A 24798-nucleotide genomic window follows, 5' to 3' on the forward strand; every position below is an offset into this window, starting at 1 on the left:
TAAAAACCGAACTCGGTCACACTCTATCACCACCCCAGAGGTGGAAATGCGATAACCCAGGAAGGAAATGGCTTGTTTGGAGAACATACATTTCTCAGCCTTGACGTAATGGCCAGATGTAGTACTAAATACGGTCTTCCACTCATCTCCCCCCCAGATACGCACCAGGTTATACGCACTCCTAAGATCCAGTTTAGTGAAGAAACGCGCCCAGTGAAATGATTCCACCGCCGTGGCGATGAGAGGTAGTGGGTGACTAAACCCCACTGGGATTTAATGTAGACCTCTATAATCAATGCACAGACACAGACCTCCCTCCTTCTTCACAAAAAAAGAAGCTTGAGGAGACGGGTGATGTGGAGGGCCGAATGTACCCCTGTCCCAGAGATTCAGTGATGTATGTCTCCATAGCCACTGTCTCCTCCTGGGACAACGGGTACACGTGACTCCTAGGAAGTGCAGCTTTCTCTAGGAGGTTTATCTCGCAGTCCCCTCGTCGATGGGGTGGTAATTGGGTCGCCTTCTTCTTACAGAAGCGATAGCCAAATTGGCATATTCAGAGGGAATGCGCACAGTGGAAACCTGGTCTGGACTCTCCACTGTAGTCGCACCTACGGAAATTCCTATACACCTGCCTGAACACTCCTCTGACCATCCTCGAAGAGCCCCCTGTCTCCATGAAATCACCGGGTTGTGATGAGCTAGCCAGGGAATCCCCAGCACCACTGGAAACGCAGGTGACTCGATAAGGAAGAGACTAATCCGCTCCCTATGATCCCCCTCCGTGGCCTCCCTGACCAGCCCTGACCCTAATGGTCGGCTATCTAAGGAGTGCACGGGGAAAGGTTGGTCTAACAACACCAGGGGAATCCCTAGCCTTAGCGCAATCCACGAAGTTCCCAGCTGCGCCTGAATCGACTAGCGCCTTATGCTGTAGAGAGGGAGAGAACCCAGGAAAAGAAGTTAGAAAAAATATATGACCGACAGGAAGCTCTGGGTGAGTCTGGTGCTGACTCACCTGGGTGAACGAGTAGGGCTCCGCCTGCCCTCCCGACTCCCAGACGAGCACCTCCAGCCCCGATCGGCAGTGTGTCCTCGCCGACCACAACTGGTGCAGGAGGAAACTCCTCCTCCGGTCCCCCTCGATGCAGCCCCACCTAACTCCATGGGGATTGGAGCAGGAGGGCCTGGAGGTGGAATCGACAGGGCCCGTTCTGGACGCCTGCGTGCAACTAATAAGACTAAACTAACAGAAAAGGAAAAAGGGATCGGTGGCGACTAGTAGGCCGGTGAAGACGACCGCCGAGCACCGCCTCGAACAGGCAGGGGAGCCAACTTCGGCGGGAGTCGTGGCAATTTCTGTAATGATGCTTGCGAAAATGTTCCATGAACCAAAGCTGTATAAAGCATTATGAATTTGCAGTGCCATATCTATCACACCCATAACGCATTCATAACAGCTGTAGGCTGTTTACAACAACCTGCATGTCTTTAAATGCATTCATTATGTCTTAGTCATATTTCTCTGTGTACTCATCTCTGTACTGTAGAAAGTATTCTTGAAAGCTCTCCCTCTGTCTTGCAGTCTTTGTTGTATGTGAAACCCAAGTGTAACTATGCAGAGCCAGCTCAAGCGACACAGAGCTCTAAAGTGCTCAGCTCTGACTGCACCTCACAGGTCTGGGGCAGTAATCTGAACTATTTAAAGAGTATTACATCCTTCACATTAGCCTTTGGACTAAAATAACACACACAACCCTGAGCCCAGCCGGAGGGGGAAATTATAGACCTAAAGTAGATGTGACACATGGAGGGTAAACCAGGGGATGGGGAGAACTAAGAACTAAGATCCCCCTCCTCTTCCTCCTAATTGGAACGGTCCCCTTGTCCCTTTTGGTTAAGTGTAAATTAGTAAACCGACCCAATCAAGAGATGGGGGTGAAGGCAGAGGGGGGACTGAATGCTTGTGCGGGATTTAACAAAGGCAGAGGGGTAGTCGGCTGTGTTAAATTAGTTTGAATTTCACCAAAGTAAAGAGAGAGGGAGAGGGAGAAAAATGGAAGAAAGAACATTAGTGAGAGAAAGGCAGAGAGTAGCTGGCGTTTTTGAACTGAGCTCTGGAGGACCTATCATTACCAGATGGTACTGAATGGGAGCCTGCCAGCCTAGTCACTGCTTATTGCCTTAACTCTGCCCTCCATTTCTCTCTCTCCCTCCTTTCTTCCCTCCACTCTCCTCTTCTTGTCTCCATCGCTCTGTGACTGTTCATTTTTTAATTCTCTTTTCTCTCCCTCTATTTCCAGCTGTTTTTGCATCGCTCTCTCTCTCTCTCTCTCTCTCTCTCTCTCTCTCTCTCTTTTGCTGGGGGAAGATCTCTCCACCAAGTGTCTCAATTTAACAGAGCTCCCTCCCTCTCTCTCTTCCTCTCTCAGCCCCTTCCTCCTCCCCTTCGGCCGTGACAGAGCACACCTGCTTGGTCTTGGCTGCGCGCGCTCTCAGTGCAATTATCGCTCGGCCCCTTGCAGCACAGTGCAGAAGGCTCACAGTGATTCAGCCTATAGCCCCAACTGGATATTTGGAAGGAAGACCATCTGACCTCGGCGCACTCTAACTCTCTCGCTCGCTCTCCCACGATTCTAAAGAGCACAGGTAGGATAACACACTGGTAGATAGAGGGGATGGATCTTGGGGGGGAAACTTGGGAAAGACTGGATTATAGGCCTGGGGAGTGTGGGAAGAGAGGGGGATTGTGAGGGGAGTTGTTAAAAGGGATTTGGGGTTATTGTGTTTCGGGGGTCCCAAACGTGCAGACTTGGTTAGTAAAATGGTGATGCCGTGCTTGTGGTTTGAGGTTTTCTAATGGCTTGGTAGGTTCTGTGATGTGGATGCTCTTTTGATGTTCCTTCATTCCTTAACTCTGTGTGCAGTGGTTTGGTGGTTGAACTGGTCATGAACGGTTGTTCATTTCAATGCTTTTGCACATACATTCAATTAGAATGTACGACATGAGTCATACCAGGCATATCATGAAAGTGATGCGTTTGTGCATGATATTGCAAACTTGTTTTCTGTGTGTGTGTGTGTGTGTGTGTGTGTGTGTGTGTGTGTGTGTGTGTGTGTGTGTGTGTGTGTGTGTGTGTGTGTGTGTGTGTGTGTGTGTGTGTGTGTGTGTGTGTGTGTGTGTGTGTGTGTGTGTGTGTGTGTGTGTGTGTGTGTGTGTGTGCTCGCTCCCTCTAAACTGGATGCGTGGCCAGGTCTTAGTCTCACAACAGGACTGGCTTAGGGAGGAGAGACCATAGCTAATCATTCCCATACCAGACCATGTGATAGCCTACAGAATGATGAAGACAGCACCAGCTATAGGGAGGGGGTGTGGTGCTACTGTTGATGCTAGCACTTCACTCCCATGCCAATGTATGAGAAAACCCTACCCTATTTATCCAAAAGAGGATACCATGTTATCTTTCCTTGACTTTATTGGTTTATCCCTTGGCTAGCGGATTTTAGTTTTTTACCCCTCAAGGCACTTGAGCAAGTGAGCTGTTTTGTCAGTTAGTTGGCTTGTGGTTGTACATGTGGTTTTCCCTTACATCAAACTGTCCAGTGTGTTTGTTTATGGCTTTACATGCATTCAGAGGTGTTGTGGGCAGAGGAATAGAGCGAAGGAGAAGAGGTTTCTTTGATGTGAAGTCCCTGGAGAGTTTTCTCTCCTCTCTTGTCAGTAACTGGCCCTGGTGGAAAACCCATTAAGTTTACCAGTGTCCTTTTCTTCAGTTGTAGCACTTTAATGCATTGCTTTCTCTCTTTTGTACTCTCCCTCTGGCACTTGGAGATCCTACAAGCGAAATAAAAACACAACAACAACAACAAGGATTTCTTTGTATTGCCTCAAGCCATGACATTTCACTTGCAGCAGTTCAAGCCAGAATGAACCCATCCAGGGCATTTTAGACTGAAACAAATCGATCTGAAATGGTTTATTTGACTTGTTGTACTGCTGTTCTGTTTCACATCAACGTTAACGCACCGTTTTGGCCCACCTCGTGACCACTCTGCTTTGATGGAAGCGCTGCAGACCCAAATCGCCCGGGGCAACCAAAATTAAAGGGAGGACCTGCTTTGAAGTTGAAGAAAGGGGGAAAGAAAAAGCAGTACCTGGCAACCCAAAGCCTTATTAATCAGTACAGCTTCCTCTATCACAGAGAGATCTGACTGATGGCTTCCCTGCAAGACACCACAAAACTCCCAGCTAATAGCCAACATCCTCCAACACAGAGGGAGGTTTTTTTTACGGGGCTGAACTGGTGTTGGAGAACAGAGTGGAGAGGAAGGGATTATGAGTTGGAGAACAGAGTGGAGAGGAAGGGATTATGAGTTGGAGAACAGAGTGGAGAGGAAGGGATTATGAGTTGGAGAACAGAGTGGAGAGGAAGGGATTATGAGTTGGAGAACAGAGTGGAGAGGAAGGGAATATGAGTTGGAGAGGAAGGGAATATGAGTTGGAGAACAGAGTGGAGAGGAAGGGATTATGAGTTGGAGAACAGAGTGGAGAGGAAGGGATTATGAGTTGGAGAACAGAGTGGAGAGGAAGGGATTATGAGTTGGAGAACAGAGTGGAGAGGAAGGGATTATGAGTTGGAGAACAGAGTGGAGAGGAAGGGATTATGAGTTGGAGAACAGAGTGGAGAGGAAGGGATTATGAGTTGGAGAACAGAGTGGAGAGGAAGGGATTATGAGTTGGAGAACAGAGTGGAGAGGAAGGGATTATGAGTTGGAGAACAGAGTGGAGAGGAAGGGATTATGAGTTGGAGAACAGAGTGGAGAGGAAGGGATTATGAGTTGGAGAACAGAGTGGAGAGGAAGGGATTATGAGTTGGAGGATGGACAGGACTTGTTTTCCTAGTCCACCCCTAGTGCTCTCCACAACCTCAACCTAAACATGTTGTGGCATGTTGATGTAGTCGTTGATGTTGAAGTCTCGTTTGTTGGGACTAACTTGTACGGTATAGTTTGGGTAGCTCTGTATTAGAAAAGTAAGACATGGGTCTTTAGAGGCGAGGCCCAGGGTTGAGCCCAGGGGCCACATTTTCCCGTCTGTCCAGGTCGAGAGAGAACAATAAACTGAAAGATGGACGTTAGCCACAAATGATTTTTTCCCTCATTGGAATAATATAAAGTTCCATTCTCCAGTAGTGCTCTTTCCAAAAAGGAAATGGGACTGCCAAAGGGTTAAAGAAGAAATGTCTTAATCTATGGGAGATGAAGGGAGAGGGACAAGAGAGAGAAAAGGAGTAGATGTTCACATCTGTTCAATACAGGCTGTAGATAATACAAGCTGTAGATAATACAGGCTGTAGATAATACAGGCTGTAGATAATACAGGCTGTAGATAATACAGGCTGTAGATAATACAGGCTGTAGATAATACAAGCTGTAGATAATACAGGCTGTAGATAATACAAGCTGTAGATAATACAAGCATGGATATATAAATGTCAGCCATACAATACTTCACAATGAAAGGTTCAAACGCGGTGTAAACATTCACTGGCTTTCTCCTACAATGGTCCAAAACAGCACAGACGCTTCAGGGCTTTCTGCGGTCTGTCAACGATATATGTGTTTTTATGACCCAAATTCTGAATGTCTTTGGAGTTCTCCCAAATCCCAAAGAAATGCAATGCTCGCAGACGTTGGTCTTGCAACGGATCCAGAGAGAGTTTCTGGGTTTGACGTGGGGAAGTCACTCTGTTAGGGAACTATTGTGACCACTGAAGGGGTTAGTGGTGCAGGCATTTCCTGTTGACAAAGCGCTGGTATAATATCTGTGTGCCCAATCTGCCCACCATTAGACATAGAAGTTATTTCTTGGATGGATCTCCGTTTTTCTCCCCATATAGATAAACTCTCTTGAACTCAGATGCCTTTGGAAATGTCTTTAGGGAAAAAACAATGACAAATGGAGACCCGTTAGTAGGATTTCAATATGGAGGCAGACGAATCACGCAGACAGAGTCTTGAGCTCTTGAGGACTGGAAATTGTTAAAACTGTCTGGGTATCTGCATCTGGTTGGGGAGGGGTTGACACGTTGAGTTGTTGATGGGTTTAAAGGGGGCACACATGTTTCAGACATCTCATAGCCTTGTAAATACCTCCCATGGATTCATTACTGACAGGCCCTCTGGAGGCAGAAGCCTGAGAACCTGGTCAAGGAGAGTTGGAGTAGAATGGAGTCATGGAGGGTTGAGGTAGTGGTAGGGGGTAGGAGGATTTGAATTGTTGTCTTGAGATCTGTCTCCTGTCAGTCACTCAGATTCGCAAATGCTGCACAAATTTGGAAAGGTATGAGCATGGGTTGATGACCTACATACTGTACATGTGGCATGGATGGAATACAGCTGAATGGTGTCCAAGAGAGAGAGAGAGACAGAGGGAGAGAGAGACAGAGGGAGAGAGAGACAGAGGGAGAGAGAGACAGAGAGAGAGAGAGACAGAGAGAGAGAGAGAGAGAGAGAGAGAGAGAGAGAGAGAGAGAGAGAGAGAGAGAGAGAGAGAGAGAGAGAGAGAGAGAGAGAGAGAGAGAGAGAGAGAGAGAGAGAGAGAGAGAGGGAGAGAGAGAATAATGAGACAGATATGTTACATGGTGTCTCTACTGTAATCTGCTTCCTGCCTGAGACTTGTCAGAAGTGTGTCCAGATTTTTGCAGAAAGTGGAGAGGGAGGGAAGATGAGAGGGAGGGAGGGGGGTTGACAAGGCTGCTGCAACGAAAGGAAGTGTCAACCCCCACCCCTCCGCTCAGAGAGAATGATCAGACTTGCTCTGACAAAACACAGCCCTCAGGCCTTACAGAGAATGAGAGGAGGAAGATGAGGAGGAGGAGGAGGAGGAATGAAAGGGTGTCTTTTGACTGCTCCTACCTTTCCACCTTTCGATTATTGAACACAGGCAGTCAGACACACACACACACACACACACACACACACATAGTATGAAGACACATACACACACACACATAGTATGAAGACTTCCTTTTACACATTTTATCGAGGACACAAACTTTGAAGGCTGGAGAATAACCACTAAAACTCTGTAGATTCAATTGGACCCCGTAATATGTGCCAGTTTATAGTTGACCATCAAATCTTCTCCGGATAGACGTCATTGTGTCGCTATTTACGTGTTTGTTGTCAATGGTATCGCTAATCAATCTGGTTCTAGTAATCACGGTGATGTTGACTAACGTCCACTAATTGTCACCTCATTAAAAGACAAATAATTGATAGGTTAGGTCCACTAGAGTGCATATGAACAGTATCTGGCCCTGTTGCCTTTGCTACTGTAACAGGCAGACCAAAAGATGGCTCTGACGTGATTTGGTGGGGGGGGGGGGCATCAGAGGAACAGCACGAATGGTGAGAGAGTTCAACAAACGTGCGAATGTGCAAAAGCATCTTGGTGGGCATTGCCCAGTACATCAACGAGACGAACTCAACATGAGTGGTAAACCACACTGTAATGTACGACACTATACCGCCCATTCAAGTTCCCTAAGCCATCAAACAATATCCAGTACAATAATTCATATCGATGTCAAATACATGTTTTACTCTGCAGTATACACTAGTAAAATAACCACGATCATATCAAATCACATTTTATTCATCACATGCTTCGTAAACAACAGGTGTAGACTAACAGTGAAATGCTTACTTGTGGGCCCTTCCCAACATTGCAGAGGGAAAGAAAATAGAGAAATTATAGAAAAGTAATCAAATGTATTAATAAAAGTAATAATAAATACACAATGAGTAACGATAACTTGGCTACATACACGAGGTACCATTACCAAGTGGATGTGCAGGGGTACGAGGTAATTGACGTAGATATGGACATGTAACTAGGAATAAAGTGACAGATAATCAACAGTAGCAGAGACAAAAAAGGAACTGCAAAAAGGGTCAACGCAGACAGTTCGGGTAGCTATTTTGTTAGCTATTTAACCAACTATATCCAATGGTCCTTAGATCCCTGACAACTGCTTCCCGGAGACGTTACCCTACAGCAGGGTCAACTACAACGCTGTGTGGTCTAGATACCTAGACACGGACTGAACCCATGTAAGGCCTTCACTCACACACTTTGCATTGTGCACCTCAGCCCTCTCAAAGCCTTTCATATACAGCTGTCAACAAACAGTGTAAAGTCGTTAGAAGTACACTGAGAACTCATTCAAAAGATCCGCCTAAACAAAACATCAGAGAGAGAGAGAGAGAGAGAGAGAGAGAGAGAGAGAGAGAGAGAGAGAGAGAGAGAGAGAGAGAGAGAGAGAGAGAGAGAGAGAGAGAGAGAGAGAGAGAGAGAGAGAGAGAGAGAGAGAGAGAGAGAGAGAGAGAGAGAGAGAGAGAGAGAGAGAAAAAAAAGGCCTTGCTGGCCCAATAGGCATTGCCAAGCAGTTGTCTGAAGATGGGAGATTGATGGGATAGAGGACCAGTCAAAGTGCTGACGGTGGCAGGTTTTTTAAAATGGTTTAGCAGAGGATCGGCTCTGTCGTGTCGTGGCGTGCCGTGGACAAAGCCCTCTAGGTTCACACACAGACTTGCACTTCGAAGCATGTTTTTTTAGGGCCGTCTGTGATCTAACCAATGGATGCTCCAGATGCACCATGGGGGCCTCGCCAGATCAGTTCTTTATGCTTGTGAAGCTGTACCTCCACCCTCTCTCCTCTCCCCTCCTCTCTCCTGGATATCTTTCAGGAAACTACTGATGAAAGAGCCAATGCCTGGGGGTCGGTGGGACGTCTAATGGGATGTGTCTGCCTGCACAGATTCAACCAAACTGTGATGAACTGCCTATTGCATTGCTGGGTCTCGTGGCATCGCTCAGCCTCTCTAGAATACAGATTATTTAGAGAAAGGAAATGCATTCATTGCAGTTAGGCTACTGCACCTTACTACTAAATGGACTGGAATCAAGATCTTGATTGGCATGGTTTGCATGATTTGCATGGTTTGCATGGTTTGCATGGTTTGCATGGTTTGCAAGCTTCCAACGTTTCCTTATTCACATTTGTCTCACAATTGTGTCAAATCCTTATCGTACTATGCCTGTACACATGAAATAAACTAACCTAGACATGCATGTCAGTTTTGATCATTACTAGCACCACATTGGATGTGGCGTTGTTGGGTTAGCATATTACCAACCAATCAGCAGGCCGTATTATACAGTTGTTGCTGATGTTCCAGTATAGGAGTTCATTAGCGGTCTTATAGTGTTTAATAAAAACATGACTGACAGATCTCCCTCTTCAAGGAGATTGGTATCTCTTCCCTCCTGCCCTGCTTTGTTTTAATACGCCTCAGGAATGTTTATTATCACCTAGAAATGGGAGGACACACAGGAGGCTGCTTTTAATGTGAATTCCTCTGTGTGTGCGTGTGTACGTGTGTGTGCCTGCCTGCATGTACCTCCAGCAATGGCTAATGTCCAAACACTGAGGAGATCAGGATCAATGCTTAGGGGTCAAGGACTATACGGGTCGTTCCACCAATTCAGTGCCTTCTCAGTGTAACTTTTTTTTTTAAACGTGTGATTTCATCTTAAATCAGCCATAAATCCCCTTGTGACAGGGGGAATGGAAGTGTGTCGTGTGCAACAGGGAGTGGCAATCATAAAACAAAATCAATTGTTGTAACATTTCTAGCCTGTCTATCTATGGGTAACAGGGTCGACATGTCAAAATGCAGAATTTTTGCACTTTAGCAAGTCTTTATCCATATAAAAAAATGGATTTATTGAATTTTGATTTAATAGAACAGGCTTTTAAAATTCACTATTTTCGTGGAATGACCCTTATGCAAATCAGTACAGCATTCCTTCCTACTATCTCTTTGGTTTCCTTCTCTCAGACCAATGGAGGTTTAAAAAGACTAACCATCTTGGCAAGACAACTAACAGGCATTATGGATTCCCCTAGTCAGTATGACTTATAGATAAGTTAAACTTATCTAAGAGCCAAGATTTGCCCTGTTCAAAGAGATTGGACCAACATGTTCTTGTGCTCTACAGTTCAGCTAAGATTGGATCTGTTTTATCTCAGAGTTTCAACACATTTCCGCATGGCACATGTTTCCAACTCAGTGGCCTTGTGGTTAGAGTCCACCCTGAGATTGGAAGGTTGTGAGTTCAATCCCTGGCTGAGTCATAACAAAGACTAAAAACAGGACCTGATTTGTCTCGCTTGACACTCAGCGTTAAGGAGATAGATTGGAGGTAAGGCCCTGTGATAGACTAGCATCCTGTCCAGGGAGTGTACTTGTACATTAAGCTGCCTCATGTTACAGAAACAGGAGAATGGCTCCTGCCCTATGAGTTGTTCCAGCTCGAATAAGCCAAGGCTCGTGCAAGGCTACTTAATAACATGTTTCCATAGGTTACGGCTCAGTCCTCCATGGAAAATAGAAGTCAAAGTCACAGAGTTACAATAAAATCCAATTGAATCTTAGTTTTTTTCGTCCACCCATATTACGATGAGCAGAGGCAAATGCCACACAGTTGGAATCCATTCCATTTCAATCCATCAACCCATCCATTTTTTCATCATTTTTTTTTCATGAGATTGATCCCAACGGTGATACAGTATGCTCGGAGAACTCTGTTCCCATTGAGTGCTGTAATGTAGCTCTGTCTGTATGTGTGATGGCTGTAGTGTGGGTTAGACCTATAATTACCCTGGATGTTCAGAGAGAGCCGCCGTAAGGCCTGATCCTGTTCCCATTGACCTGACGCCACCCTAAGAACCGGACGCACACACACACACACACACACGCACACACACACACACCCGCGCACACACACGCACACGCACACACACACGCACACGCACACAGTCACAGTCACCTACCCAGCAATCTGTCTGTCATGCAAAGGTCCAGCAGACTCTTTCTCTCTTTGGTCCCAAAGTAATTGAAGGGCCGGTGTGTAACCACAAACATCATGAGCTGAATAATAACACTGACCCTGAATCAGTTGGAGAGAACTGAAAGTACAGTACAGTAATCGGGCTGTGTTTGTCTGGGCTTGGAGTACTGGGTCAGTTTGACTGGACAGAGTGTGTTTTGTGGAACTGGACTGGCCAGAAGGCTTGAGTGGGTCAAAAATGAACTGGAATGGATGACCGTTGCGGTCATGACTTGTCGGTCAGAGAAGAAGACTGGAAGACTTCTCACAGCATATGGCTGGTTTCCTGTAGTCTTAGAGGGCCTTGAAAAGGAGAGAGATAAACAAGGAAAACAGTATAAGTACAAATGACTTTCCTTTATACAGTAATCAGTCATTGGTTTGACAAGATGTTTTTCACAAATCGTTACCATATATTGTTAATATGTATGCATACTTACTGTTTCTGCCCTGTGAAAGTGCACATACACTTGGTACAGCCTTGGTGGTCCTCCATTTTACAGATTGATACATTTCCCAATGTTCTTGGCTTTGCCCTGACCTCTCCTCTTTCACCTTTCTTAGGTAAATAGGCCATTCTCCCCCTGCTGACCTGTACAAACCTAAACAACTCCAGGTGCTTGGTCTTTCTGCCTATAGCCTCCTACCTCTGACCTTTACCCTTTCTCCTTTGCCCTCTCACCCTGTCACCCCCACACATCACCTCACAACCCTTTACTTGAAATGAAAGGTTGGCCTCTTTCTATCCTTGACCTCTTAGGGAAGGGATCACTGCCGCCACCTCACTTTGGAACCCAGGTGCTTGAGTTGGTGAGCAAGCTGAAGGAGAGAGGAGAGTCAGCAACGCTTGGAGGACAATGGAATACAATAAAAAAGCTTCTTTATTGCTAAAAGTAGAACACCTTAACCTCTCACCTCTGCCCCCATCCTTTACCACCCACCAATACCCATGCACCCCTCTACAGTAGTTCTAACCTCTAAGCCACAACCTTTTCCCTCCCCCCTAGGCTCCAGGACAAAGGCACCATGAGGTCAGCCTGTCTCTCCCTGCTCCTGGTCACAGCGTGCTGGTCACTTCCCTTCCGCCAGTCGGGCTTCCTGGACTTCATGATGGAGGATGAGGCGGGCTCTGGCTTGCCAGAGGTGCCCATCGAGCCCAGCGTGGACATCCCCACCATGCCCGAAGGACCCAAGTGCCCCTTCCGCTGCCAGTGCCACCTGCGCGTGGTGCAGTGCTCCGACTTAGGTGAGACACTCTCCCAATAAATTATATTTAATATCATAACAGTATGTACTTCTGTGATTCAATGTGTTTTCATGAGCTGAGGTCAATTTGTCAGTGTAATACAGACAACATGTTGCATCAGCTCTTCTCTCCCTCTCTCGTCTAACTGAGGCAGTCCCTTAGTTTACAAGATACATCTTCCTGGTTCCCAAAGAGGTGTTCCCTCCATCTGGGGACCTCAGAGAAATGTTCAAAGAGTGTCTGGCGTTTGATCTACCCATCATCAGCTCTTGGCCTAAAAGAATATCGCCCCAGCCTGACCACTTTAAACGCTCTCAGATGCAGCGAATTTCATGCTCTTCTGCGACGATGACATAGTTTTGCCGGGACTTTGGCCTTTGTCTAATTTTCCTAATTGTTTTTGCAGACGCAGGGATATAAAAGGTTAGCGGGGCTTGGGAAAGTCTCGAACTCACCCCGGTTTAACAAGCCCAATGTTTTTTTCTCCATCAGATCGCTCCTTTCTCCATCCCCTCCGGAGGCAAACGAACTCTGCCACGAATTAGCCTGGCGCTCTGTTTCCACACAGTTAAAATGATTTACTTGATCCTCTTAATTGTTTGTTAGATTATCCTGTTTATTTGCTTCATTCGCCCTTATGCTTTGGCCTGACTACTGCTCTGCCAAGGGAAGTCACTGACCCAGTTGTTTGGCTGTAGCTTATGTAGCTTGTATAACTCCTCTTCTCTATGAGTTTGGTTGGTTTTGGGGCTTTACTCTTGTTTTAAAAGGGAGGAGCAGGGGAGGAATACTGGAGACAGACAAAGACAGAGTGAGAGGTACAGATGGACTGGGATGTATACACAGAGAGGAGAGAGAGAAGAAAGAAAGAAACAGACAGAAAGAGACAGAGACCTGTGAAAGAGAAGGAGGGAGAGGGACAGAGAAAGAGAGGAGGGAAATCAAAGAAACCGTGAGTTTCAGTGGAGGAAGAGAAAGACACAGACTGACCCACGCAGCCAGGCAGACAGACAGACAGAACAACTACGACAGACAGATGGAGAGACTGATGATCAGGAAAGGGCTGGTTCCATTACCTCACTGGGTCCTGATAGCGCTGAACGTCTCCCAGGAGCCCCAGAGTTGGATCCTCATCTCCGGCACCGGCCCCTCTGGCCTGGAGACTGCATCTGTTCCCCAGACCTGCTGGCACACACACAGGCCTGGGAGGGGAGGGGGCTGGATTGGATTGGTTTTCTTTCCATCCAATGTCACCCCCTTTTACAGTTAGAAAACTGGATGATAAAGGAAAAGTTAGCACAAGGCCTTTTTTCTGCAGGTGTCCAGCTGGCGGTGCGTGCTGCAGTTATCAAATGTGTATGTGCAGAGATGAAGCGGGAAGTAGTGCAGAGGCTAGTAGTCTAGACATTCACCAGACGTAGTTACAGTACATTTATTTTAAAAGTGCTTTTGGCAATTCCTCGACAGGCATTGTGGTGTACAGGGTTGGGCAGGTTACTTTCTAAATGTAATCCATTACAGTTACTAATTACTTCTCCAAAATTGTAATCAGTAACGTAACTTTTGAATTACCCAAATTCAGTAACGTAATCTGATTACATTCTGTTACTTTTAGATGACTTTCCCCTTAAGAGGCATTAGAAGAAGACAACAATGTATGTTACCAATTGAACGACATCTGTTGCAGGATAAATCAGTGTTAAAGTTTACATAACAGGCCATATATGGATATTACATTTCATTTTATGGGTTGGTTATGTTGACATCTTCTAACCCATCGCTTTCTGCCACATATAATAATATGATTCAATTATATCTTTACATTGAAAACTAAAGTCCATCAGAATTCCAGTCATTCCAATAAATGTCATACCCCTTGATCGTTAAGAATAGGACTTGGATAGTATAGATTAGCCAAATTATTTTACCTGAGCATAACCCTAAAACTAAGGACTTATTAGCGAGCCCTACTCTGTTGTTTATGATTTAGTTGTCATTGAGAACTAATTGGGCTCGTTGATTCGAGTTGAAAAATAAATGCTGCGTTCATGGAATGGCATGCTTTGAGCACTACTGAAAAGTGCTATTTACGGGTGAAAAATGAATGCCATATGCTGCATTTTTAGCTATAGGCCTATTGTTTACCTTTTTGTTGATGACACTTTGATATCTTAATAACATGCAGCTGTTTAAAGGGTAAATCCACAGATGAAACAATAGGAAAACGTCTGCCCCGCCTCTGTTTTGGTTAAAAGCTGAGGGATGAGCCTGGAGTGATATAACCACTCTTAGATTAATACCAAAAAAACGTTTTAACCATGTTATGAGGCTATACAGTGTTTGTTTACATTTTTAATGTTTACAAACATTGGAGTAAAACAAGCGTATATTCTGGATTCTCATGGAGTGTGACAGTTGAACTAAGCTCATGAGGCATTTATAAGTTATATTCTTCAAGAATAAATGGACATACTGTATATATAATTTATAAGTCCACAAATGGATGTAGAAACTCCAGACTGCCCCTTTAAGTATATCAAAAGTGTGCAAGTTTGAGCATGTGTCAATTAGGCCTATGGATTTATACATTTTTTTCAGCATGAATTAGATTGAGCAATAAAAGCCATATATTGGGGCAGCAGCATAGCCTAGTGGTTAGAGCGTTGGACTAGTAACAGAAAGGTTGCAAGTTCAAGTCCCTGAGCCGACAAAGTACAAATCTGCCATTCTGCCCCTGAACAAGGCAGTTAACCCACTGTTCCTAGGCTGTCATTGATAATAAGAATGAGTTTTTAACTGACTTTCCTAGTTAAATAAAGGTAAAATAAAAAATGGATTCCATAAGCATGGATCTGCACTATGCAGCTGTTGCAAGAACACATGTTTCACTGGTTTCAAAAACAATGATTGATAGACAGCTTAAACTTCTTGAATTGAAACATTATTGGGTTCAAATACACATTTAGATTTGTGAACAGCCATCCACAACAACCACAATCCGTAAGGTGCAAATAGCTAAATGAGAGAGCAGCAGTGTGATTCACATCAATGCGCTGTGTAGATATCAATAATAAGTGATATCCATATCGCCGTAGACTACACCACTGCTGTCATCCTTACCTCCAAGCGTTTATTCAAGTTGGATAATCTTTGGATGCCGACAGCAGTCGCACCATTGGAAGACATAGCTTGGATTGTAGCCTACAAAAGCCTATTCCTGCTCTTTTCCCTCATTCCATCAAACACATTTGGTGTGTCATCATAGTGGTCTCTGACTGTGCTCAGGTGGAACAAATTTAAACGTGCTCCTTTTTTCAATGCTGATTTAAAATGTCATTGGGAAAACAGAGAAGTGTCAAATACTTATTTTTTCAAACACCCTTTCTGAATTAAAAAGTAATCCTCAAAGTAATCATCTATTTTTTCAAAAGTATCTGTAATCTGATTGCTATATTTTTGCTGGTAACATAACGGATTACGGTTAACGTTTTTTTTGTAATCCCTTACATGTAACAGATTACATGTAATCTGCTACTCCCCAACCCTGGTGGTGTACTATCAAAACAGGTTCCTTTCTTTCTGAGTTAGGAAATTAGGTTTAATGAACACAAGACTCTTCATAAAAAAATGCTCGGTTTCATTAAGGTTTAGATTAAAAACAGGCTGATGTTACAGTCGTCAATGGGATATAATTTTTTTTTTATTTGTATTTATTTTTTTTCACCTTTATTTAACCAGGTAGGCTAGTTGAGAACAAGTTCTCATTTACAACTGTGACCTGGCCAAGATAAGGCATAGCAGTATGAGCAGACAACACAGAGTTACACATGGAGTAAACAATTAACAAGTCAATAACACAGTAGAAAACAAAGGGGGAGTCTATATACAATGTGTGCAAAAGGCATGAGGAGGTAGGCGAATAATTACAATTTTGCAGATTAACACTGGAGTGATAAATGATCAGATGGTCATGTACAGGTAGAGATATTGGTGTGCAAAAGAGCAGAAAAGTAAATAAATAAAAACAGTTGCCTTGAACTGTCCTATCTAGGAGAGTTTGATTTAATGTGTCAACAGGTGCTGTGCATGACAGAAGCCCTTCTTTTTCCCAATGAACTGAGTCATTACTAGTGTTGCTGACAGACGTAGCTACACTGTGCTGCTGTGAATGGACAACGTAATGGAAAACTCACGCTCAACTCAGGGACAATCAGACCCATAATGACTGAACAGACCTTCCCCTCACAAGGAGAGAAAGGATTGCAGGGCTGGAAATTTTTAAACGTTGCAATTAATTATTGGATGTGCTGAAAGCATGAGGGCGAGAGGCCAGGTCAATCATATGCTTGATATCACATTCATTTGGCTTTTATTGAAATTGCTACAATAAAGGGACTATGTTGGCATTCAGCTCCTATTTTTCTAGTCTGCCACTTGTCAAGAGGTCATGTTACCGTGCCAGTATCTCAACAAGAACAGAGCGTACTATCTCAACCTCTGGTTTCTCTCACTTACTTATGTATCAGCCAAGCCGACTTTCTTAAATGAAAACATAATCTGCAGAGCACTGAGACGATCTGACCAGCCATTTTATTTGTGACATTGCTATGGAAAAGTTTGAACAAAAACATGTTTTTGTTTTTAGATGTTCTTACTTTTAATGGAAGATTCAAATCAAATCAAATCCAATTGTATGAGTCACATGTGCCGAATACAACCTTACAGTGAAATGCTTACTTACGAGCCCCTAACTGACAGTGCCGTTTCAAAAAATAAGGATACGAATAAGAGATAAAAGTAACAGGCAATTAAAGCAGTAAAAAATAACAATGTATACAGGGGGGTGCCGGTACAGAGTCAATGTGAGAGGGGCACCGGTTAGTTGAGGTACTATGTACATGTAGGTAGATTTAATTAAAGTGACTATGCATAGATGACAACAGAGAGTGCCAGTGGTGTGGAGACAGGAGGGAGTGTGGGGGGGCAATGTGAATAGTCTGGGTAGCCATTTGACTAGATGTTCAGGAGTCTTATGGCTTGGGGGTAGAAGCTGTTTAGAAGACTCTTGGACCTAGACTTGGCACTCCAGTACTGCTTGCCGTGTGGTAGCAGAGCGAACAGTCTATGACTGGGGTGGCTGGGGTCTTTGGCAATTTTTAGGGCCTTCCTCTGACACCGCCTGGTATAGAGGTCCTGGATGGCAGGAAGCTTGGCCCAAGTGATGTCCTGGGCCGTTCGCACTACCCTCTGTAGTGCCTTGCGGTCTGAGGCCAAGCAGTTGCCATACCAGGCAGTGATGCAGCTGTAGAACCTTTTGAGGGTCTGAGGACCCATGCCAAATCTTTTCAGTGTCCTGAGGGGAATAGGTTTTGTCGTGCCCTCTTCACAACTGTCATGGTGTACTTGGACCATGTTAGTTTGTTGGTGATGTGGACACCAAGGAACCTCTCAACCTGCTCCACTGCAGCCCCGTCGATGAGAATGGGGGTGTGCTCAGTCCTCTTTTACCTGGAGTCCACAATCATCTCCTTTGTCTTGATCACGTTGAGGGAGAGGTTGTTGTCCTGGCACCACACGACCAGGTCTCTGACCTCCTCCCTATAGGATGTCTCGTTGTTGTCGGTGTTAAGGCCTACCACTGTTGTATCATTGGCAAATGTAATGATGGCGTTTGATTCATGCCTGGCCGTGCAGTCATGAGTGAACAGGGAGTACAGGAGGGGGCTGAGCATGCACCCTTGAGGGGCACTGTTGAAGATCAGCGTGGCGGATGTGTTGTTACTTACCCTTACTTACCCAGGCACTTACCCAGGCACTTACCCAGGCAGGTTACCTTAGTGTTCTTGGGCACAGGCACTATGGTGGTCTGCTTAAAGCATGTTGGTGTTACAGACTCGGACAGGGAGGGGTTGAAAATGTCAGTGAAGACACTTGCCAGTTGGTCAGTGCATGCTCGCAGTACACGTCCTGGTAATCCGTCTGGCCATGCGGCCTTGTGAATGTTGACCTGTCTAAAGGTCTTACTCACATCGGCTGCAGAGAGCATGATCACACAGTCTTCCGGTACAGCTGGTGCTCTCATGCATGTTTCAGTATTATTTGCCTCGAAACGAGCATAGAAGTAGTTTAGCTCATCCGGTAAGCTGTGCTTCCCTTTGTAGTCTGTAATGTTTTGCCCTTTGTTATTAAAGGTTGGGACCAGTGAGTGTGACCATAGGCACTATAAATACATCCATAACACATAGCTGGCTCATAGCAGAAGTCTGTTGTCTGCTATTCAGTCTTTCTTTTCAAATCCTTCCAGAGGACAAAAACCCTGAGACTAAACATCTCAACCAGACTTTCCTGCGACCTGACTCTCAGTAACTGACCTCTCATCCCTGTCCCCCTCTCCTACACGTAGACACACTCTCTCCAAACTGTTTACCGTACCAACCACGTCAGCTCTGACTGACAGAATGAGAGAGAGAGAGAGAGAGAGAGAGAGAGAGAGAGAGAGAGAGAGAGAGAGAGAGAGAGAGAGAGAAGAATAACAAAAGATGGATTGAGGTAGAGAGAGGAGATGGAAATGTAACGAGAGGGGAGAGAGAGAAGGTGATGGATGGAAAAGGGGAGCGAGTAGATGAGAAAGAGACGTGATGGAAGGGTGAAGGGATATGAGAGAAGGACATGAGGAGTGAGAGAAGATATTAAGTGGGAGATGGAGAGAGGGAGCACAGTGGTGATATGCCGCACAGTGAGAGCCTACAGACAGCTGTGTGGAGGATTGTGGGGCTTGGGCAGGGTAGGAGAAACTGATAGAAAAGCCATCTGAGCTGAAGAGAATGTTTGTGTAAGTGGGGCGTGCTCAAAGCTTTTAAGCCAAAGTGTGTCTGCATATGTGGAGTTTAAAAGACACAGCATTTAAGCCCTGAATAACTAAACAGTTTATTCCAGAGACAACCGCTGTCCTCTAGAATGGAAACCAGCCATGTGAACCTTGACCCTTAGACATTGTGTTGTTTAGATGACTTGTGGTAGCTCTCTGTATTCGCCCTCTATTTAAAAACAATACCCATAGAATAGAACAGAACAGAACAGAACAGAACAGAACAGAATAGAATAGAGTAGAATATGCAATAATAGAATAAAATGGAATGGAATAGAACACAAGAGAATACAATGGAATGGAATTGAATAGAATAGAAGACAATAGAATAGAAAATAATAGAATAGAATAGAACACAATAGAATAGAATAGGATGGAATAGAATATAACAGAACAGAATATAATAGAAAAGTTAAAATAGAACAGAATAGAACAGAATCATATTACACAAAAATACATAATTTACCCAATACATCTACATAGTGTATACATCACCCCAGCTCATATTTCCCTCAGTGTTCTCCCTCAGAACATATGGTTCTGGTTTACCAGTCATATAGACAGGTGACATTTACTGTCTCAGTGCCAAATAATGCAATGTACTCTCCAACCCAAACTGCATGCAATGAGGTCAGTGTCCAGGTATGTGGACACTTGAAATTGACGGAAATTCATTTTGAGTCCCATTTCCGCACTGTGTGCCATAGATTGTTTCAATGCTAACTCATGGGGTATCTGGTATCACTCATGTCTGGACTATTACCATGAAACACATCATACGTTGGTTCTTTGGGGTTATTCACTGTTGACATGCTAAACATTTGGACATTTCCGACTTGCTAACTGGTTGAACTCGGCACCGTTAGCAAGTCTGAAATGTCCTAGTTTCCTTGTTCCGACTAGCACGTGAACGCGCCATAATCTCTCGACCACACTCTACTGCAAACTTAATTTCCCATTAGCTAGCAGGCACAGCTGCAGCACAGCTCAAGAAGTCTTCTGTCACCTGGACAAACATACCATAGACATGGCCAAGCGTTCACACACACACTCCTTGTCATGCCTCATCATGCACACAAATGCTTATGGCAGGGTTGGGCCAAACCTAATTTCATTCAACATCATTAACTCTGAAATTGAATGTAAAATACAATGAAATAAAAAAAATGAGTAAATTAATTAATTAAAATCACATGAAACTAGCTTCAACGGACTGGCCTAGAAGTATCTCTCCTCTCCTTCCTGTTTTGTCTCGGTCTGTGAGTATCTCTACTCTCCTTCCTCTTCTTCTGCAGGGCTGAAGAGTGTTCCAGATGAGATCCCTGCAGACAGCACCCTGCTGGACCTGCAGAACAACAAGATCACTGAGATCAAGGAGAATGACTTCAAGACTCTGAAGGGACTCCAAGTAAGAGTTTACCACTCAATATGTCCCCTCCACTAAACACTCAATATGTCCCCTCCACTAAACACTCAATATGTCCACTAAACACCCAATGTGTCCACTAAACATGTCCCCTCCACTAAACACTCAATATGTCCACTAAACACTCCATTTGTCCACTAAACACTCAATATGTCCACTAGGCACTCAATATGTCCACTAAACACTTAACATGTCCACTAAACACTTAAAACTGTATGTCCACTAAACACTCAATATGTCCACTAAAAACTCAATATGTCCACTAAACACTTAAAACTGTATGTCCACTAAACACTCAATATGTCCACTTAATACTGTATGTCCACTAAACACTTAATATGTCCACTAAACACTCAATATGTCCACTAAACACTCAATATGTCCACTAAACACTCAATATGTCCACTAAACACTCAATATGTCCACTAAACACTTAATACTGTATGTCCACTAAACACTCAATATGTCCACTAAACACTTAATACTGTATATCCACTAAACACTCAATATGTCCACTAAACATTTAATACTGTATGTCCACTAAACACTCAATATGTCCACTAAACACTCAATATGTCCACTAAACACTCAATATGTCCACTAAACACTTGCAACTGTATGTCCACTAAACACTCAATATGTCCACTAAACACGTAATACTGTATGTCCACTACACACTCAATATGTCCACTAAACACTTAATACAGTATGTCCATTACACACTCAATATGTCCACTAAACACTCAATATGTCCACTAAACACTCAATATGTCCACTAAACACTTAATACTGTATGTCCACTAAACACTTAATACTGTATATCCACTAAACACTCAATATGTCCACTAAACATTTAATACTGTATGTCCACTAAACACTCAATATGTCCACTAAACACTCAATATGTCCACTAAACACTCAATATGTCCACTAAACACTTGCAACTGTATGTCCACTAAACACTCAATATGTCCACTAAACACGTAATACTGTATGTCCACTACACACTCAATATGTCCACTAAACACTTAATACAGTATGTCCATTACACACTCAATATGTCCACTAAACACTCAATTTGTCCACTAAACACTCAATATGTCCACTAAACATACAAATTGTCCACTTTGTTGCAGCTTTTCACCAAATACTGATTGGCCCCTTACTTTTTGCATTTTCCAAAAAACATTGATTCACAATTCGCCATGTTGTATCAATTCTTCTAGGGAGTGCAATGTTGACATCCCTTCAAAGTATACACCAGAGTGAGTGTAGAAACCTGAATGTCTTGGGTAGGAGAGAGCTAACGGGAAAACACTGAAGCTGAACTTGAAGCCGGGTTTTGTTGGATGACATCCTAACGGGCTTGTTACACATGCAAAAGTATCGGCTGGAGCGAAGCAGTGGAAATCTGATTTATCTCTGGACTTTCTTGAGACAAGAGGGAGCTTAAGTGTGTGTGTGTGTGTGTGTGTGTTCCACGTGTATACTTTTTTTTTGGAAAGTTGATTTCCTGATCATATTCCAAACCACTAACATGTTTAACTAACATGTTTAACTCGAATCAAAGATCCTAAAAATAGTCTACCAAAGGAAACAGCACTGTAAACATTTGTTTTAACCACAGGAATCCAGGTACCAATGTTCCCCAGGTGCCATGGAAACGATTCTCCTCTGGGCCATCGCGTGACCTCTCTCTACACGTGTATAGCTTTCTGACCTGTAATAAATAGCCTACCTCTGTCAAACGGCCCACACTGTTTCCACCCCCGTACATTAGTTGTTCTCTCCAGGGGGAATTTGCTGCATTCTCTGCATTCTCCATTCTTCCACCCCCGTCTGCAGCCTTGAGTATGGAACGGTCCACTAGAGACACAGCAATTTCTCTTGCGAAATTTCTCAGAAATTGCCTCCAATCACAACAACCCTGGCGCCTGTGCTCTTTAAGACTAGGTGCAAGGGTGTGTTGGGATTACTGTACAGACGTTAAAAAAACAATCTCACATTTCAGTTACCTTGGATACGTTCAATTGAGTCAGTCCATACTTGGGAAATGTAATCAAACCGTCTGCAATAGGTCGAAAACATCGTATTTTGTTGATGTCAAGCGTTTAAGATATAATGAAAAGTCTGCCTTCAATTACACACATAAAATACACCCACGGGAAGTTGTAGCCACATTAAAGTAGCCAGTGACAGAACACATTTCAGAGTAACACGTCATTGCTAATGATATATAATAATGTTTGTTTTACCTTTATTTAACTAGGCAAGTCAGTTAAGAACAAATTCTTATCTTCAATGACGGCCTAGGAACAGTGTTCAGGGGCAGAACGACAGATTTGTATTTCGTCAGCTCGGGGATTTGAACTTGTAACCTTTCAGTTACTAGTCCAACGCTCTAACCACTAGGCTACCCTATTGCAATAATGTAGCTAGCTATCGCAAATAGAAAAAGCAGTTTCCCATTTGTACATTAGCATGGATATCTACATAGTAATTAGCATTGCCACAAACATACAAATTCTAATTAGCATAAACATACCAATTCTAATTAGCAAAACATACACATTAGCATTAGCTTAAATATAACAGGGATTGTTCTCTCTCTCTCTCTCTCCAATCTCCCCAGACCCTGATCCTGGTGAACAACCAGATCACCACAATCCACCCCAAGGCCTTCATTCCCCTGGGCAAGCTGCAGCGCCTCTACCTCTCCAAGAACCACCTCAAGGAAATGCCCGCCAACATGCCCAAGAGCCTGCAGGAGCTTCGCATCCACGAGAACAAGATCACTAAGATCAAGAAGGCCTCCTTCGAGGGCATGGCCCAGGTCATCGTCATGGGTATTGACCAGACCTGGGTTCAAATACTATTAGAAATCTTTCAGATATTTTGTGCCCTTGCTTTAGCCTGCCTGTATTGCCTTAATGACAAGTCTGTTTTCTTCTGTTGGGTGCATAATGAACTCAACCCATCCCTTGTTCTGTACTCAAATTCCATAAGATAGAACTAGTCTAATCCTTAACACACATATTGTATACAGTACACACAGTCACTTGAACATGTTTTCTTAATTGACTGCATAGTAGCAATAGGACAGGAGCAAGATAACAGTTTTTCAGCTAAAACGTAAACGTAAAACATTACAGTCAGAGACTTTCTCTGTTTTCTTTTCTGTCTCCTCCTCCGATTGTCTACCTCTCTATTTATCTTCCTCTCTGTCAATCTCTCTATTTATCTTCCTCTCTGTCTATCTCTCTATTTATCTTCCTCTCTGACTATCTCTCTATTTATCTTCCTCTCTGTCAATCTCTCTATGCATCTTCCTCTCTGTCTATCTCTCTATTTATCTTCCTCTCTGTCTATCTCTCTATTTATCTTCTTCTCTGTCTATCTCTCTATTTATCTTCCTCTCTGTCTATCTCTCTTTATCTTCCTCTCTGTCTATCTCTCTATTTATCTTCCTCTCTGTCTATCTCTCTATTTATCTTCCTCTCTGTCTATCTCTCTATTTATCTTCCTCTCTGTCTATCTCTCTATTTATCTTCCTCTTTGTCTATCTCTTTATCTTCCTCTCTGTCTATCTCTCTATCTTCCTCTCTGTCTATCTCTCTATTTATCTTCCTCTCTGTCTATCTCTCTTTATCTTCCTCTCTGTCTATCTCTCTATTTATCTTCCTCTCTGTCTATCTCTCTATTTATCTTCCTCTCTGTCTATCTCTCTATTTATCTTCCTCTCTGTCTATCTCTCTATGCATCTTCCTCTCTGTCTATCTCTCTATTTATCTTCCTCTCTGTCTATCTCTCTATTTATCTTCCTCTCTGTCTATCTCTCTATTTATCTTCCTCTCTGTCTATCTCTCTATTTATCTTCCTCTCTGTCTATCTCTCTATTTATCTTCCTCTCTGTCTATCTCTCTATTTATCTTCCTCTCTGTCTATCTCTCTATTTATCTTCCTCTCTGTCTCTCTCTATTTATCTTCCTCTTTGTCTATCTCTCTATCTTCCTCTCTGTCTATCTCTCTATCTTCCTCTCTGTCTATCTCTCTTTATCTTCCTCTCTGTATATCTCTCTATGCATCTTCCTCTCTGTCTATCTCTCTATTTATCTTCCTCTCTGTCTATCTCTATTTATCTTCCTCTCTGACTATCTCTCTATTTATCTTCCTCTCTGTCTATCTCTCTATTTATCTTCCTCTCTGTCTATCTCTCTATTTATCTTCCTCTCTGACTATCTCTCTATTTATCTTCCTCTCTGTCTATCTCTCTCTTTATTTCTCTTAATACTCCATCT

General features: G+C 43.6%; 1 protein-coding gene across 2 annotated transcripts in view; it reads left to right on the forward strand.

Annotated features, from left to right (window-relative positions):
- Positions 1-1918: 1918 nt before the first annotated feature.
- Positions 1919-24798, forward strand: part of LOC100301653 (decorin) — a 28880-nt gene continuing 6000 nt past the window's right edge. Inside the window, exons 1-4 of one of the 2 annotated variants that reach the window (XM_036956482.2) lie at positions 1919-2649; positions 11968-12206; positions 20370-20482; positions 23133-23346. In XM_036956482.2, the coding sequence (XP_036812377.1) occupies positions 11987-12206; positions 20370-20482; positions 23133-23346 (547 nt within the window). In that variant the 5' untranslated portion in view covers positions 1919-2649; positions 11968-11986. Of the gene's footprint in view, positions 2650-11967; positions 12207-20369; positions 20483-23132; positions 23347-24798 lie in introns of those variants that run through there. The other variant, NM_001160486.1, reaches the window with a different exon arrangement.

Source organism: Oncorhynchus mykiss, chromosome 21 (genome assembly GCF_057628025.1).
Source record: "Oncorhynchus mykiss isolate SJ-2025 chromosome 21, ASM5762802v1, whole genome shotgun sequence".
NCBI classification, from domain to species: domain Eukaryota; kingdom Metazoa; phylum Chordata; class Actinopteri; order Salmoniformes; family Salmonidae; genus Oncorhynchus; species Oncorhynchus mykiss.